Source organism: Poecilia latipinna, unplaced genomic scaffold (assembly GCF_001443285.1).
Source record: "Poecilia latipinna isolate Pla-1442-1.1 unplaced genomic scaffold, P_latipinna-1.0 Scaffold2165, whole genome shotgun sequence".
Taxonomy (NCBI): Eukaryota; Metazoa; Chordata; class Actinopteri; order Cyprinodontiformes; family Poeciliidae; genus Poecilia; species Poecilia latipinna.
In genome coordinates this window covers 13,411-32,902 of record NW_015114781.1, presented here as the reverse complement: position 1 = coordinate 32,902, position 19,492 = coordinate 13,411, and the positions used below count along the sequence as shown (strand labels likewise).

Genomic DNA, 19,492 nt, shown 5'->3' with positions numbered 1-19,492 from the left:
AAATGTCAATGCAGATTTTTTTGTGATTTGTATAAGACAGCACTGATGAGATGATCAAACACAACAATATTCCCTCAGAACTAAAACCACTGCAGCCTGATATCACAGGGGCCCGACCCGTCGTCAGGTTTCTTTTGATTAGCAAGATATAAAAAACAAAAGTATTGCTCAATAGAAATAGACATCAAAACTCCTAAAAACTCAGATACATTTTTATTGACACCATAATGTGGACAACTTTCTGTGCACATGCACACACTAAGATTTTATTAGTCAGATTGTTACTATGTACACAATTTTCCCCTAAAAAGACAAAAAGTACAACAGACGAGAGCTACTCCTCCACAGTCATGACCATAGGTTGCAACAAAACTTTAGTGTTTTGTTGCAATACCTTTTGTACATCCATCAAATTAGGCTAATTATACCATCTGACAACTTTTATCTTTTCAGATATTATTCAGGAGTGTCTAAACTTGGGGCCATTATCAGCCTTTGGGCCGTTTTGCAGTCTCCAACTAACTGCTAGCTGTCAGGAAACACAGTTGGTGCATAAAGACACTATTTGAAATAGTTCCTGTGTATGTGGAAATATTTCTACCATAAACATAAACATCAGCCTAGAAAGACAAAATATAAGGGACAAACTTGAGACTTGCCTTTGTAATCCTAGTTACTACTCTAGATGTTGGGTAAAGTTTAACATCTTGCACACAGTGTTGCATTTGTTTTAGTGTACTTGCTAGGTCATTCTTTAATGTCTTTCAATCAGCCTATCAATGAGTCTATGCTTAAACATTTGTGCCATTTTACGACTTGGCTCAAATAGAGCAGATCATTTAACAAACTCTCTTCCTGCTGGCCGTTATGTTTTCAGGTACGATTTTCTCATTTAAAATAACTCATTTAAAATATATGTTCCTATTTTACACTTACTCTACAGTGTCTAGCTTTCCACAAGCTAGACATGTGAAAAGTATTGACCCAATCTTTATAGCTCACTGTTTGTTCCAGCATGTACAGTTTTTCTTGTAGCTTTTCCGTGATGTGAACATGTTTAAATAAAATACCAGAATCTTCTTCCAAAATCATGCTTAATTTTAAGAGCTTGCTTAGGACCATCGCTGCTTGCAGCTGTTGTGCATCTGGCCTCACTGTTCATTCTGTATGAATAAAAACCTTGAAAGCCGTGGAAGAAAGACACATCTGCGATTCCCCTTCTCCCCTCAAGTGACAAACAGGTGCCTTTTGAAATGAGATAACCAGGGAAAACTGGAGCTTTGTTCTAGTCTTTTAACAGCTGTAGGGGTTGGATAAGTTAAATAATCTGCTGTGAGAGAGTGCCATGGTATCAGGTGTTTGTGCTCGTTTGTTTTATTTCTCATGCAAGGAGAATGTTTTCATCAGGTTCTCCTTGTCCATTTCGTATTTTGTTGTTTTAGTGGATTCGATGTGCTTCACCACTGTGTGCTGGATTATATTTCAATTCAGTCAGCCAGCTCATGAAGCTCAGATGTGAATCCAGAGTTTGCTCCACTGATATTTGTCATCTTGGCTGTGACCTCATCACTCGCTGCATGCCAACTCTGGGAGAGCAGATATTAAACTTTCTTCCCTCGGGGGAACTTACAAACCCACCAACAAATACTGAGAGAGAGGCAGGGCTCAGCAAATGCATTATGAGGAGTTTAATCAGAGCAGCAGAGAGCGACACAATATATAGCATTAAAATATATAGCGATAAACTGCCATGACGGGCGTATAGGAACCCGACAAATGAGAAACCTAAACTGCATGATAGATCAAAGAGCAAGGAGGACAGGAGACATAAATTATGCATAACTGTTTACCGTATTTTTCGGACTATAAGTTGCTACTTTATTCCTACGCTTTGTATCATGCGGCTTATATAGCTCGGTGCAGCTTTTCTGTGGATTTTTCTTCAACCGCCAGGGGAAGAAAAAGCAGGAAGTGAATCATTGGAAGTCAAAATTAGAAATCAAAGAAGAAAGTGCTAAATTTTCATTTAGATTTTTCTTGATAATTAGTCAACTACATCCCTTCTAATTTTAGAACCAAGCAATAAATTATAAAAAAAAAAAAAAAAAAACAGAAATATCTTATTAATCACACAACATGAACTAGGAGGAAATTAGAAAGTGTCAGAATTTTTGATATTCAATAAAAATGTTAATCCGGTTATACTTTTTTTTATCTGTTTTTTTAAAAAGTCTACTTCTGTTTTGTTTTATGTATTTTTGACGTTTAGTGTCCATTTTCCCTGATTTTGTTTGACTTGTGCAATGTAGAGAATAAAGCAGATCTATAATTTCTATCTGCCTGTTTCTTTCTTTTAATTTGTTCATAGGCAACATTTTGGACAGTATGCTGCTAAAGGCATCCAGTAAGGAGACAGTGGAGAGTGGGAAGAAGGCATTAGGCAGCACGGCTCCTGCTCTGTCTTCTCAGAGGTTCCTGTGGTGTCACTGTTATCACCACTGCCCCGATGATTCAACTAACAACACATGCAGGTAACGCAGCAACACAGAACCAACATAAGTTCATGTTTTAATAAAAGATCCATCTGTTTTATTTGCTTTTCTGTTTCTGAATGTTCCTTTTTTTTTTTTGAAGGACGGATGGGTTCTGCTTCACAATGGTGGAGGAGGAGGGCGGGGTGGCTTTCCTCACTGCAGGTTGCCTGGGCCTGGTTGGATCTGAGTTTCAGTGCAGAGTGAGTTTGAACATCACAGTTCAGTTCTATATCCTTCTTTTCCCCACACACACTTATTAATCGTCTGTGATTGATATTGCTTAAATAATTTTATATAGCAAGATTTCCAATGATTGTGTTAAAAAAACAAAAACAAAATGACTCTGTTGACTATAAATCTGGTTATTATGTTTATTTTTGCTTAATTACAGCTATATATAGTTAGACTCTAGATATTTAAAAAGGCAACCATTTTCTCTCTCTCACATTAACCCTCTGATGCGTAACTCGGTCCTTTTTGACCCGACGAGGTCATCTTTTTTGCAATATCTTTGTAATGAAAAGTTTTCATCACTTCATATTCCAGGTATTCCTCAAGAAACGTGTTACTGAAATCATGTAATTCAAATTTTTAATTGACCTTTTATACATTTTAAGAAATAGCATGTTTTATGTCACTACCCCATTCTTCCGTGAGTGGATCCAAAATGACCCGCATTCATTTCCTATGGAATTTAATGGGAATCTTTGTTTCTTACCAATTATTACAGTCAGGAAAACATTTTTTGTGAACCAAACACACTAAGACCTAAGTGTCACCCCTGAATAATATTATTTTACACAGCAAGAACTCTTACATATAAGTATTATCTTTAGTTTTTATCTCACAAATATGTTTGTCAATCATGAGTACAGCGACAGCGTTATTGTCACGAATCAACATATTAGCCTTCTTCAAAGTTGCCCAACTCTAGTTATCTAACAAACTAGCTAACATTACCACCTATACTTTATTGTGCATCTTTATTATTTGTGTGTGTGTCTCTGTGTGTGTCTGACACCCTGGATGAGAAAACCAAGAGAGAGAGAGAGTGTGTTGAATGACATACAACACCTGTTGATCAATGTGTTCAAGGTTCTTTCTTTTATCATCTCAATAAATAAAATAAAAATTCATAGCTATAGAAATAAATGCATAAATAAATGAGCCAGAAAAGTATGGAGTGCCTTCTTTGGGTCGGGGAGGATGTCCTGCCCCAAGTGGAGGAGTTCAAGTATCTCAGGATCTTGTTCATCAATGAGGGAAAAATGGAGCAGGAGATCAACAGGAGGATTGGTGCAGCGTCTGCAGTGAAGCGGGCATTGTACCGATCTGTCGTGGTGAAGAGAGAGCTGAGCCAAAAAGGGAAGCTCTTTATTTACTTGTTGATCTAAGTTCCTACCCTCATCTACGGTCATGAGCTTTGGCTTATGTCCGATAGAAAGAGGTCATGGATACAAGCGGCCAAAATTAGTTTTCCCTGTAGGGTGTCTGGGCTCTCCCTTAGAGATAGGGTGAGAAGGTCAGATATCCAGGAGGGACTCAGAGTAGAGCCGCTGCTCCTTCATGTCGAGAGGAGCAGGTTGAGGTGGCTCGGGCATCTGGTCAGGACGCCTCCTGGACGCCTCTCTGGTGAGGTGTTCTGGGCACATCCCACCAGGAGGAGGCCTGGGGAATACCCAAGACAAGCTGACGATGTTTCTCAGCTGGTCTGGGAACGCCATGGGTTCCCCCAGAGGAGCTGGAACAAGTGGCTGGGGAGAGCAAACTCTGAGCCTCCTTACTTAGGCTGCTGACCCCGCGACCCGACCCCGGATAAACAGAAGATGGATGGATGGATGGATGGATGGATGGATGGATGGATGGATGGATGGATGGATGGATGGATAAATCATACACATACACACACACACTCACATACGTGATACGGGGAGTGTAATAGAATAGAGACTGTAATGTTAGCTAGCCTGGTTAGCTAGCTAGTTTCAAGAAATGTGCTCTTTTCCATCCCCCTCCCATGCCCACACACACACACACATAATGGATGTTAACATTGTCCATTATTGACATTTCATCATTGCTGTTGTAAAATTGCTGCTGTTGTCATTTTGTTTTAAAAATGTTCTACAAATTGTCAGAAATGTTCTACAAATTGTTCTAAAAACGTTTAAAAAAGTGAAAAATGAAAATATTTCAAACATGAAATAATTTTTGGGTGACATAAAACACAGTAGAAAGTATTATACAAAACATTATTTTGAATCAAAATGACAAAAGTAGCATAAAAACACATTGATTGTAACCCAGGTCAAAAAGGACCCAGTCACAGAAGACTGTATAGTCAGTCACTCTCGCATCAAAGGGTTAAGTTAGATCAAACTTTTCTTGCCTGGAAGTATTTGACAAAATGTTTATGTTTCCAAAGTGGCAGAAGAGTGAGGGATTTATTTTAAAATTTTTTAAATTAAATTCAAAGATTTTCATACATTTCCTTAGTTTTTGACATAACTACATTTAAACTGAATGTGTTTTGTGGCAACATGTATGAATCACATCCAGCACAGCATGAAAGATGAAAAACGATATCAAAGATCTCAAAGTTCAGTTGAGACAGTCATAGTAGTTTGCAATGTGATATTGCCAAGCTGCAACAAGAGACAAATTTATGTCAGCTTTTTTTTTTTTTTTTTAACCCCCACTGTCAATAATTGTGAAAGGTGCTGTATGTACTAAGTACTAATACCAGGCTCAATTTTTTATGACTTTGGTGTCCTCAGGACACGGTGTTCCCCCATGAGAGGAAATCGTTAGAGTGCTGCACGGATGAAGATTTTTGTAACAGAAACCTGCATCCGACACTGCCCCCACTCAAACCGCCTCGTAAGTTTTTCTCTACACTGTCAACGCCATCTCTCTCGTTTTCTCATCCAGTTCATATTGTAGTGTACAGTCACAGTGTAATGATAAATAATAGAATGATATACAAATACAAAGAAATTGATTATTATGAAAAAGGTCAACATTGTAGAACTTGAAATTAATTCATTTTATATATATATATATATATATATATATATATATATATATATATATAAATTAGAATAAAAGGTTAAATGTTGGAAAGTCACAGTGTTAAACCACAATGTGCTAATTAACTCAAATACCTCCAAAGGTTTCCTGATCACTCAGTTTAGGTCAGTAGACTACACAGTCATAAAGAAGACAGTCGCTTGGACAAATGTGCAAAAGGCAGTCATTGACACCTTTTAGAAGGAGCTACAAAAGGCCACAGCTGAAGAATGTTGTTCACAAAGTGCTGTATCTAAACAAAGAAGGTTGAGTGGAAGGAAAACGTGTAGTAGGACAGGAATAACCACAACCTCAAGACAGTTGTCTTAAGGTTGCAAGTTTTAAATCCTTAAAAGTCATTTTGTAATCATTAAAACTCATTTTAAGGATTTTAACATCCTAGTTGGAGGAGCTTTACATGGAACGGACTGAAGCTGGGCTCAGTCAAGAGCCATGTTCAGACAAATCTGAACTTAGGTTACAAGTTGCCTAATTAGGCAACAAGTCTTAGATGGGCTATGTGAAAAAAAAGAGCTGGATTGTTGAACAGCAGTGTTCTTTTCAGATGAAAACAAAGTTTGCATTTCATTTTTAAATAAAAGTCCCAGAATCTGAAGGAAGAGTGGAAAGAAGTAGAATCCATGCTGCTTGAAAGCCTGTGTGACGTTTCTACAGTCAGTGATGGTTTAGGTTTCTGGTGTTGATCTGCTAGCTTAGTGATGAGTGTGCTGGATTGGTCAGCAAACTGGCCTGACATGAATCCCGTTGAGAATCTATAGAATGTGGTCAAGATGGAGATTAGAGACACCAGAGATGACCTGAAGGCAGCTACCAAAGCAACATGTTTCTTTTACACCTCAACATATCCACAGACTGATTGCCTCCATTCCATGCCGCATTGATGCAGTAATACATTTACAAATATTGGGTATATAAAAATGAGCTTAGTTTTGAGAATGTTGGCATTTCCAATAAATATATTCTTTTTTTTTTAAGTATCCTATTTTGATGCTCTTATGTAATATTCAAATTTTCAGAGGTATGTAATTTTGGAGAGTGAGGGAGTTGATGCAAGCCGTCTAGTTTAAACCAAGGTCTGTACACGAATATGTTTGAGAAACAGTAAGTCAAGATTCCCAGGGAAATCACTGCAGATGCTGAAGGCAGCCATCAATCTGTAACCTTATCATCAGGGAACAGGAGGAGAATTCATCGACTTCAGGATGAGGGCTTCCTGCCGTTGTTCCCAGGTCCAGAGGGAAGAAACAGTGTGCCAGAAGAAAATAGAAAAAATGATGAGGGGAATTTGATTTGAACACAGATTACTCAAGTGGCGTGTGACTAATAGAGTCAAACCGGGAAACGCAGAAAAGACAAATAAAATTATTTGTCTTTAAATGTTTTAAATGTCACTTTTGAAAATGATGTCATCTTTTCCTGTCTAGTGTATGTCGATTGGAAGATCCACCACATGGCACTATTGATCTCTGTCACTGTGTGCATCATTATACTGGCTGCCATTATTATCTTCTGCTACTTCAGGTAATCACACGGAACGGCGATGATACCTCACTGCTTCCTTCCTTAATTTGCAAACCGTGCTGTGCAGGCCATACTTTTTATTAGAGGATAATTGATGATCGTTTGCTGGATAACATGATTCTACAGGTACAAGCGGCAAGAATCTCGTCCTCGGTACAGCATCGGTTTGGAACAAGACGAAACATACATTCCTCCCGGAGAGTCTCTGAAGGACCTGATAGAGCAGTCGCAGACCTCTGGCTCAGGCTCAGGTCTCCCTCTGTTGGTGAGATGCCCACAAAACACTTTTGGAAATATCCTGCTTGCAATCATGTCAGTCTTTAACCCTTAAATCTTTAGATTTTTCCTCTCCCAAAATGGATCAAACAACACATGGGAGTATTTTCTTTTAAGGCTTTTGTAACCCCAAAATTACATAAATGGTGGCACACAAAGCAAGGCACAGAGATGGTACGTTATTTATCTGTGCCCTGCTTTTTTCCTCACCCCCAGGTCCAGAGAACCATAGCCAAGCAGATTCAGATGGTGAAGCAGATTGGAAAGGGGAGGTATGGCGAGGTGTGGATGGGGAGGTGGAGGGGGGAAAAGGTGGCTGTTAAAGTTTTCTTCACCACCGAGGAGGCCAGTTGGTTCAGAGAGACCGAAATCTACCAGACTGTCCTGATGAGACATGAGAACATACTGGGTGAGTCTCGTTGGATGACCTGGCATGTAGTGCTGAAGCCTAGGGTTTTCATGCACCTGTAAATTATTGTTTTAAATTTTGTTTTATAACTTTACAATTGTAATGAATGTGTTTATTACAGATTTAGAATAAAACATTTTTTTTTTTTTACTAAAAATTGCATATATTTGTCGTACACGATGAGATGCTTTTATTTCTCAGAAGAAATAAAAGCATCTGTTTATAAGTTTATATTTTACACAAAAGTAACCTGTTAAAAATTATTTATACCTTTGTTAATCGATGAAAACTGTATCGGTATTACAACACTCTCCCTTCTTCTCATTGATGTAGCTTTCTAGTTCCTGTGGGTAATTTGAACATTTATCTGTGGTGAGGCTGGAAGGCCTCCTTTCCATCACCCTAATCTTTAGTTCCCTTCACAGTTTCTCTTCCCCAGAAATGTGTTGGTCAAATCAAATGATCATATTGTGATTAGTATTAGTATTCAAAGAGATTTAATAGTCTTTGAGTTTCACTGCAAATTGTATGATGTGAGATTTTAATCACATGTCAAATAGTTTTTGCTATTTTGTCCACTTCTAAAATCATGTCTTTTTTTCTTAAAATATATGATTTACACAAACCAGCAGGAATGCCTGGGTCAATAATGTGTACATGCCAGATTTAGCCATGAAAGCTAATTTTCATTTGATATGGCAAAAACATAATTGAAACATAAAATAGCATGATTTGTGAAACTGAAAGACAATGAGTAGAAATAAGCATATTGTGTTTTATTAAAATACAAACTAATAAGCAGTGAACCAAATGTAAAACCCAGAGGTACAACCATGTTAATATGAACTATTTCAGAGACTTTTTCATTCATACAAACACAAAGTTCTCTGTTACTCTGATATAATTTAATACATTTCAGTGCATGAGTTGAAACAAGAAAGCCACATGACATTAAAAGCTTTATCTCCATCTTACTCTTGATTGTAACAATACAGCATAAAGATCTGCTCTGCATTCTCAGAACAGTGATAAAATGATCAAATTTAGATTGTTAAACACTTCAGTATTCATGTATAAGATATTTCAGGTCCCATGGCACAGCATAAAATAATCAGTATTTCTGTTTACTTTGAACAGATTCATTTTGAAAAAAAACAAACAAACAAAAAAAAAAAAAACTCAAAGAAATCCTATTACAGTCATAAATCCTGAAGAAGAATAAGAAGAAATCCTTTACTGTGAAAGTGGTCTGTGCCGTTATGACAGAGCCTAATTGATGCTGTTCATTTATACGAGCAAACTGTCAGGAGAATTACCTATCTGAATTGCCCATCATAATTATTGGTGCTATTAGCGAATATGAAAGGTGCGTAATGTGTGAACAGCTGGATTCTTTCAAATTCAACCAGCAATATGGAAATTATAACTCCCTGCCTCTCTTTATCCCCCATCCGTCCCTCATTCCCTCTTTCACAGGTTTCATAGCTGCAGATATCAAAGGAACCGGCTCCTGGACCCAGCTCTATCTCATCACTGACTACCATGAAAACGGATCCCTGTATGACTACCTGAAATCAACCACCCTTGACAATAAAGCTATGCTGCGTTTGGCCTATTCATCTGTTTCGGGACTCTGTCACCTTCACACAGAGATCTTTGGCACTCAGGGCAAACCCGCCATTGCTCACAGGGACCTTAAGAGTAAGAACATACTGGTGAAAAGAAATGGGACCTGCTGCATCGCTGATCTCGGACTGGCAGTAAAGTTTATCAGGTGCATATTAGAAACATGAACATTTTAGCGTCCTCCCATTTAAATGTATATTTTTACACATTAGTTCTTACTTGTGTAAATTTCTGACTGTAGTGACACCAACGAAGTGGACATCCCTCCCAACACTCGAGTTGGTACAAAGCGCTACATGCCTCCAGAGGTTCTGGACGAGACTTTGAACAGGAGTCATTTTCAGTCGTACATCATGGCCGACATGTACAGCTTTGGGCTCATCCTCTGGGAGATCGCTCGGCGTTGTGTCTCCGGAGGTAAATACAGCGCATTGCAAACAATTTCCGACCCCTTGACCTTTTCCCCACTTCGGTGTAGTTCAGAAGGTTTTTATGTGTGAGTCCATTCATAATTGTAAGGAGGAAGGAAAATTGCCTTCAGCTCAATCAATCAGCACATAGAAACGCCTTTGACAAACAAGAAAGAGTTGACCTAATTCAATGTATTACTGAAGTAAAAATTAAAAGTACAATGCAGCACCTAAAAAAGCTATTCAAGTAAATGTAACCAAGTAAAAAAAATAATTAATTACTACCCACCTCTCAGTTCATCTGAGTACTTTCTTCTACTTCAGCACAACTCCTCCGTTCACTGCATGGCTTTTGGTAAACTGTGTATGAAATTTAAGTTTGAAATCACCCCTAAAGTTAACTGTCATCTCTGACTTATATTATGCAGGAATCCTAGAAGAGTACCAGTTACCGTATCACGAGTTAGTTCCCACAGACCCTTCATACGAAGACATGCGGGAGGTGGTCTGCATCAAGAAACTACGGCCATCCTTTCCAAATCGGTGGAGCAGCGATGAGGTAATATATGGTAAAAAATGCAGTATTATACATGCACAAACAAACGAATGACCTCCCGAACACAAAACTGTATCTTTGCAGTGTTTGAGACAGATGGGGAAGCTGATGACAGAATGCTGGGCCAACAACCCGGCCTGCCGCCTGACAGCCCTGCGGGTCAAAAAGACACTTGCCAAAATGTCAGAATCACAGGATATCAAGCTGTGAGAAGCCACTGCCAGCTGTGCAAAGAACGGACACTGACAACCACACTGGCTTTGGTCCAGCCCATTGCAAAGCCTTCGTCTCTCGGACAAAAGGAGATTAGGAGATCACACAATCGTATATATACGCCCAAAACTCTGCAACTCAAGGCTCTTTGAAAACAGCCATGTCGTATGCGGCCAAGTTGGTTTATCAAATTAGATTCAGACTAGTGTGAATCATGCAAATGTGTCCTGGATAGATTTAACTTGAGGCTGTAGCTGCAGAGAAACTACAACTGTCTACTGACCAGTAAAGTGGAACATAATATCTGTGCTTTCTGTGAAAGCTGTCCTACCTGTTAGATGAAGGTCTGATTGATAGAACTGAAGAGGTGTGGATCAACGCAACACATCACTGCAGAACACATCCTTTCTAAACACATGCCACCTCACTACTGGCTTTATATTATTATTATTATTATTATTGTTATGGAATAAACACATTTTTGTCACTCATTAATGGACTGCTTTTGGTTGCAAGACCTGACACCATGTGACACAAGTATTATGAGGCGTTACTGTAAAATTTTGTTCATGGTGATAACGTTTCTAGACACTGAAAATTCAATATTTGTATGTGAGCTGCAATAGGCTAATGGAAGTTGTACAAATGCTTTTTCTTTCCCATGTAAAACTCAAATAGAAGACTTGTCTGTGGGGAAATAAAGTTTCTATGTTGACATTAACTGAGGGCCTTTTTTTTGTATTTTGTGTTTCAGCATATTTGTAACAATTCAAAACTTGCCTTAACAGACACTTATTCCCAACATGGAATTAAAATGGAACGTAAGTCCAAGTCAGATTTTTATTTTTGTATTTATCTCTTGTGGATATGCTTACATGAATTATTGACTCTTACAGCAATCAATAATTAATGGAACCCCTTCTTATTTGGTAGTTATGCTACACTCCGAAACATCCCCCCCTACATTTCTGGCATATTTGCATAAAAACCTAAAATAAAGATTATGGAGAATTGGGAACTAATATTCCACTCTATGCTGGAGTCTCTTCACAGTAGGTTAAGATTTATTTACTGCTCTTACCGTTCCTCTCACTATGTGGTGACAAGATAAACTCATCCCACCTGTTTTCTTCTATAGGTCATAAACATCTCAAACATTGATTTCATATATAGACAACTTTAGGTGAGTTGCTCCTTTTTTGTCGCCGTTTTCTTATTTATGCAGATCCACAAACATTTTACCTTTTTTCCTCCATCCATCATCTGTGCCCACTTGTCCTTGCGGCGCCACTTGGTGGCCGTTGCTCATCTCCAGCACTTATCAAGCATCGAATGGCATCACAAACACACACAGGACTAACAACCAAACATGCACACACTTACACCTTAGGGCAGGGATAGCAATGAGCTAATATGTAAAATCAACTTTTTGAGCTTTACATCATGTTATAATGTTATCAAAAACAAAACTGGGGTGTTTCAAGGGATTAAATTACAAAGTTGTTTTTTTTTTTTTGGTCATATTTGATATACATATACACATGCATAGGATGTATGGTAAAAACTGAGGGTAACATAGTTTCTTGATTATGCTATTAAATCCCACTGTGTGCCTAGAAAATGCTTAATGCATCCCTTTAAGTTTTTGGACTTTGGGAGGAAACTGGAGAACCCGGAAAGAGTCCCGGCATGCTGAGGGAGAACATGGAAACTCCATGCAGAAGAACCTCAGGCTGAGATTCAAACACAGGAACAGCTCTTATTCAGATCAGTCAGTTTCATATTTTCATATTTATATTGCTGTGTGTGTGTGCGCGATTTTTATTATTTTTTTTGAGTAAATTTACTTTTCTTTCTCTATTTGTTTTCCTTTTAGGAATTATGCCATACTTAATATTTACCTGCTGTGACTATTTAAGAAGTTTAATAAAATTTCAACATCCCCTCTTATCCACATGCTTGATTCACAGTTTGCAGCGGCCACATATTAATGAGTCACTCAGATGTGCGCTTTCCTTTGTTGGAAAAAAAAAAAAAAAAGAAAGAAAACCCCAGCATGCCTCATTATAACCCATCAGCGCTGCTGAGTACACAGCATGTAGAACAGTGACACCATAAGGACTTTTTAGTTTTTCGATTCCTTCCTTCTGGCTCATTTTATCTGACTGTTTGTGATTTAGAAAATGTCTCATAATATCGCAGGACAAGCTCCAATAGCTGACTTTTTTTCCAGCGGCTCTTTCCACAAAAACACACAATGTAGGGCAAAGTTTCAGCATTGCTTATAAATATAATTTATTAATTGTCTTAAAAATTCTTTCTTACACTTTGTACAGAAAATAATTAGAGGAGATAGAGAGGCAAGCAGTCAGCAATATTAAGCAAGACTCTTGAAGCGTGCCAGAGTTAGCTAAAATGGACCAATACTATCCCACACTAATCAAATCAAATCACTCAAAATAAAATGCAAAATTACAAGGACAATTCTAGTTATAGACTTCTATCATGATAACCAATATTTGCATAGTAGACACTGCTTTTACAAAAAGGGAAAAACTCAAAAGAACCTTTTGAAACATACAAACTAGTATCTAATTGTACTGCTTTTTTTTAAATTCTGAAATATGCCAAATATAGTCAACAGTACACAACTGTACAGATTGTAGATAAAAAATATTTTTACATATGTTTATATCTTTACACTACTTTCTTTGCACAACATGAAGAACAATTCAAAGGAGATCTGGATGTATCCTCTTTTGAAAGAAAAAAAAATTGTACAACACAAACACACACACAAAAAAAGATCATTCTGCTGGTAAGCTGTAAACGGAGAAACAAATATGTTTCTTTCAAAGAAAAAACAATTTTCTCCAACATGTTTACTCAGTTAAAAAATAGATATAGTATGACTTAGCTTTAGTACGTCACAATACATCTTTGACCCTTAACCGTCACGAGGACAGCGGCGTCTGTTTGGACCCAACATGTAAGCATTTTGGGAGTGACGGCGTGAAAAGTGTTTCCAGGTTTTATATTTGATCTCAAAGAAACAGATCCAAAGAGCTGATGGCCTCAGCTTGTCTTCTCGTTAAAGTGTCTCAGCCCTTCCCTTTGATTTCCTCACACCTTAAATTAGAGGTTCCATAACCACCCATATGTACAATACCTTATAAAAGTTGCCACACGTCTTGAGCTTTTTCACATTTTGTCATATAACAACCACACAGTTTATTTTATTGTATTGGATTTTTTTTTTTTTTTTTTTTTGGTTTTTAAAAAGGCAAAAAATGCAAAATTTGGAAGGAAAAAAAAAATAANTCTATCTATCTATCTATCTATCTATCTATCTACCTGATTTTGCCAGCAGATCCTGCTGAATCCTTCTCAGTTTGCCTTCTATTATATAACCAGAAATGTATTTGAGTCAAGAGGTTGTTGAATTTTTTTATTTTTTTTTTTTTTTCTTTTTCTCTGAAAGCCAAGAGCACACATCGTCTCAACTCTCCCTGACACAGCCTCAAGACACTGCAATTTCATTTCTGCTTGTGTCCAGTTCAATTTAATCCAATCCATATTTGATCTCCCAGATGGCATGCAAGCACAGTCATGTGTACAGCATGTGTGAAGGCCGGTACGTACGAAACTGGATGACAGACACTCAAGCACACCTAAGCGAGACAACAGAGTATTATTTCCCCGGTGATTTTGAATGGCAGGGTTGAGTGGGAACATTGAACCAGATGCTCTTTAATCCTGTAATGAGAAAACCAGCCAGCCACACATGCCGAATGCACACACACTCGCACTGAAGCAATAATCTGGTAGACACAATGCTGCTCTTTTAATCCTGATCCCTCTCTCACTCATAATGATGACACTAAGACTCCCTCTCCTCTGTTACAACTAATCATTTATCTGTTTATCTGACTACGCATAGTGAGAAACACAGATTGGCTTTGTGTAGCCGTCTGTTCCAATTTAATAGCATGGGAAGAGGCTGGTGAACAGAGAGAAAGACAGATGTGCTGAGAAACTGTTGTACACTGATTTCGGTTCCGTCATTTCCTTTGTGTTGAACAGACTGGCTGAAGTTTTACAGCATACTTTTGGCAAAAAGTATTTGCCCCCTTCTAGATTTCTGTTTTGTGGGGATTTTCAGTCATACTTAAAATGCTGGTGTGGTTATCCAAACCCACGTAGCCCAATGTGAAAAAGCTATTACCCCTCGAAGCAAAACCGGACCAAACTTGGTGGCAATGATCAATCCACATTATGTCACTGATCAGTTTTGACTCACCAGTCTTTACACAATTCTTAAACAATTCAAATGCAGACTTGCTGGTGTTCTTCAGATCATTGTCCTGCTGCATGATGCAAGCATTCAAGCTTAAGGTTGCAAACAGATGGTCAGACATTCTGCTAGAAAGCAGGATTCATGGTTCCATGACAGGATGTCATCACAGTCCTGAAGCAATATCACCATAGCATTACACTTTCATCAACATGTTTGACTCTTAGTATAGTATAATGTTCTTTTTCTTAAATGTGCTGTTTGTTTTATGCCAGATAACAGAGGCCTTTTGTATTTTACGATGTTCTGGGTTATTTTGTGACCTCCTGGTTTAGTCATTAATGTGCTCCAGAAGGTTTCTTGGTGGGCCGGTCACTGCTGGGAGGACTCCCCTCTGTTCCATGGTTTCACATTTTCTGAATAATGGCATTTCTTGTGGTTCACTGAAGTCACAAAGCCTTGAAAATGTCTTCTGTAATTTTACTGGGCACTTTTAAGATCCTTTAGCCTAGTTCAGACGTATTCAATTAGAATCTTCCATTATGTTTCTTGATTCTATTGGTCAGACAGCAAGTAGGTCTGGTTGTAGCAGGTGATCGGCTTTTCAACAAAAGTTATTACTCAGATTTAGGATTTATTAAGGGTGGTATGAATGTTTTCCCCTTAGCAAATGAAATTATAATTTAAAACCTGTTGTTTGTATTTATTTCTGTTATCTTTGCCTAGTATTAGAATTTGAAGAGCTGAAAAATATGTTACAATAAAAAGCAACAACAAAAGAAACCTACTAGGAGCCAAATACCTTTTCATAGCACTATATATATGAATGTCTGCAATATCAGATGCAAAAACTGCAACCTGCCAAACAGATTCTGGTAACCAAGCAACTGATTCGCTCCAAAATCTTTTAAAACCTTACATACTGCTGTCATTGTTTCAGAAAGTGTATGCACAGCAACACGAATGTAAAGGCACACAAACGCAGACCCACAAATCCCTGTGTGGAAAGTGTGGTATACTTAGAATATAAACACTTCATTTCTAAGCTGCAGAAACTTTGAAACATATTCTCTCCCAGACATGCTGGCATCCAGAAATAGACGACAGCAAGAGCACATCATACGCTTTGTTTAGACCCAACGATTGAGATTGTACGGATGGAGAGAGCCTGCTCGTATGCTAAGTGAAGAGAGGTAACAGAAGAGAGGGACATGGGGAAAGGGAGGTAATCACAGTTCCACCCAAACAGATCTCTCTCGCTGTGGCACAGCTAGGCTAAAAATCAATAACGCTTCTCTTTTTCTCTTTTTCCGTCACCAGCACTGCTAAGAACAAACTTTAACACACACACACACACACACACACACACACACACACACACACACACACACACACAAGTAGACAAATGCAGACAAGCATAGACATCAGACAAAGCACAAATCACTTAAACACGCTCATGCTCCGATTCCTGCCTCCGGGGCCTCCAAGTGCCACCACATAGATTCGATCAATACAAGTAATATCAGAGTTTATGCCATTTGATCGCATTTGATGTGTGCTATTTCAACCATGTTTTTTCTTGGCAAAGGGAAAATGTACACCCACACTGATAAAAAAACAAAAACAAAAAAAAAAAATAGCTGACACATACATACCGGTTAGCATGTGAACGGCTCTCACACAGATGCCCACACAGATGCAGAGCAGTCAGAGGAGTGAACAGGAGTGAGCTGGAATCTGCTCATGCAAATCAGCTTTTTTTTCTTTTCTTTTTTTTTTTTTTTTACAAGCATGCTCCATTTTTAATCATTTTGAACGTGTGAACCCAAACATGCAGACAGAGGGCCTACAAGTAGGAGAGATGAAGGAAAGATGAAGGAATTTAGTGTTTAGAGAGGCTCAGAGAAATCGGCTTGCCCAACTCTGATGACCGTGCCAGTGGAAAGTTCTCTCTAATCAATGAACGTACCGTGCCAATTGCTTGAAAAATGTTCATATTTCAGCCACAGCAGTAGTGCTCATCGTCTGCCATCAGAGGAGATGACGGCATTGGCATTGGAATGACAAGCTCCTTAAACTTTGGAGCGGCTACGTATGCAGCCTTTTTGGAAAATTGTAGACAGCGATTTTACAGAAGAGCTATGGATTCAACACTTTAGAATGGCAAACTAAACTTTTGATGAACTGTACGACGCAGTGAGACCTCTTGTGGAACCAGCTACACATAGTCTAACGAGATCACTGTCTACAAATAAGCATGTTGCTGCTGTATACAAACTGGCATGACTTGTGTGATGCCAAAAGGTGTTTTTGCTGCAGTTTGTCAAAGTATGCAAATTTCAATGTGCCTGAAAAGCCACCTCATCCTAAAGAAAAAAACTTTTCATCAAAAAAAAAAAAAATATGCAAGTTTCTTTGAAATTGCAGTGTTTCCTAAATAAGCAAATTTATTTTCATAATTCCAATTTTACAATTTTATGGTCAATAGAAAAGCAGCTTGAGACGATAGGAATTAGCATTCCTCAACCAACTTCAAACTGTTTTTGGTGCAGAATGTTGGACACAGATTTGAATAACAGAAATACTGCAGTAACAGAATGATGAACTAGATATGAATTATTTGTAAGGACTGTGAGGATGCTGCAATCTCACTGTTAGTCAATAATGACACTAAATGTTTTGGCAGTGGGAAGACTTGAGTGAGTGAGACAGACATGAAAACTAATGGAGGTCTTCTAGTTTTCCTAAAAATGCACATAAACTCATATTGTGTCTCCAATAACTCAGCACTGTTGCAAGTATTGAAATCAGGTCTTTACGTACACCTAAATGCTTTTGTTTTAGGTTTAGGGTTTAATGTAACACACTTATAATTAGGCATTATGCTATCGTAATCAGAGTTAGCATAAAAAGACAAAGAATCACCAAAAACAGAATGTCTCTCCCTCACATACAAGCACGCATTTTATTACAAATTTAATATATTGTGCAATACATGCATTTAGACCTATCCTAAAATAAATACCCAGTGTATCTCTTGTGTGTGAGTGCGTGTCAGGATAATGGCTTGTTTGTTTGTTTGCCGTTTGACACCGGTCCGCCCTCTCCTATTGATTAGTGCTCCTGCCTCCCTCTTTAGATCTCCTCCCAGTTGGCTGGTTATGAAAACACTATTGTTGGAGAGACAACTACTTCACCTGAAAGCTCCAAATGCCCAGTGCTGTGACTTCACAGGTCGACATAAGGCATTCACATCATCTGAAATCAGAATTGGATGCTAAACAGCAACTGTCAGAAGGGTTTTATTCTTTTGGTTGTTCTTTTTTTTTTTTTTTTTTAACACATTCCCATGTAAATTCTGACAGTCTCTCTGAGAGATCTGATGCAAAGTTTGAGGTATGTAGCCTGGTTGAGCAGATGATGTATTACAACCTGTCTCATGAGGCTAAAACTAAGTACCCCCAGTGCTTCCAATAAATCTATGCGAACCATTAGCTGGTGGCTTGGGATTCATCCTAATCACTTAGAAACACATATACTTTACAGCGTTGCACAAGGTTACAAATGCTGCACCCTTCCACTGGGATCTGTGCTACTCAAAATCCTGACTTTCAGCAATATATTGTGGGCTTACATTATATTAAATAGGAGTAAGACAAACTCTTACAGTTATGACTAAGTTTTATATTGCTCAAGCCTCAAACACAAGCACAGGGCGTATCAGGGAAGTAGGTATTAAAAAAGTAAATCAAATCAAAACCAGAAGCTTGGATTTGTTCCAAGTGGAGCGATACCAATTTAAGTTTTCCCTATTTTAATTTTGATGATTATGGTGTGCAGCTGATTAAACACAAAAGTTAAGCTTCTCGGAAAATTAGAATATTGTGTAAAATGAATCAAAAATCTGATTTTTATTGTGGAAATGTTATGTCATGGTCATGTCATGACCTAAATAATCATGGGAACCATTGCAGGATAAGTGATAGCTGTCTGGTAGACAGTCATTTACACAAAGGATGCTAAAGAAGCTGGTTGTTCACAGAGTGCTGTACCCAGGTATTGGAGCAAAATTTATGGAAAGATTATGCAAAGCATTTGTGCTTGGGGCACCCAAATGGCTAGCACATGGTCTAAGTGTGTGGTAATTGTCCATATTAGAAAAACTACTAATAACTCCATTAAAGGGACTTTATGGAACTTTATTATAATGACATTCCCTCATCAAAAACATACCTGCAGTGTTGCTTTGATGCACGTTTAGGAAACCCCTGAGTCTCCCAATGCAGCCATTATCATGGAAGATTCAAGCTTTCATGACAGCCATTGTCTTGACCTGAAATATGACAGTCTGTGTGAAATTAATCTGTTTCTCTTTTAAATTGAAATGCAATGCTTTCGATGGTATTCCTGAGACATGACTAGCTCATATCTCTACTTCCTACAGTTTCTTTCCTCTCTATTCTTTGCCTCTCTACATTCCCTTGGAGAAAGATTGTGACCTATTAAAAGGACAAGTCAGCAAACTGTTTTGCCGGTCTAAATATTGGAGAATATTCATATTTT

General features: G+C 38.1%; 1 protein-coding gene across 2 annotated transcripts in view; it reads left to right on the top strand.

Annotated features, from left to right (window-relative positions):
- Positions 1–11,356, top strand: part of LOC106936532 (bone morphogenetic protein receptor type-1B) — a 71,788-nt gene extending 60,432 nt beyond the window's left edge. For both annotated transcript variants that reach the window (XM_015017598.1, XM_015017597.1), the window contains 10 exons: positions 2,369–2,531; positions 2,635–2,734; positions 5,312–5,414; positions 7,049–7,145; positions 7,272–7,410; positions 7,638–7,830; positions 9,307–9,604; positions 9,698–9,873; positions 10,295–10,425; positions 10,507–11,356. In XM_015017598.1, the coding sequence (XP_014873084.1) occupies positions 2,369–2,531; positions 2,635–2,734; positions 5,312–5,414; positions 7,049–7,145; positions 7,272–7,410; positions 7,638–7,830; positions 9,307–9,604; positions 9,698–9,873; positions 10,295–10,425; positions 10,507–10,632 (1,526 nt within the window). In that variant the 3' untranslated portion in view covers positions 10,633–11,356. The remainder of the gene's footprint in view (positions 1–2,368; positions 2,532–2,634; positions 2,735–5,311; positions 5,415–7,048; positions 7,146–7,271; positions 7,411–7,637; positions 7,831–9,306; positions 9,605–9,697; positions 9,874–10,294; positions 10,426–10,506) is intronic.
- Positions 11,357–19,492: the final 8,136 nt, after the last annotated feature.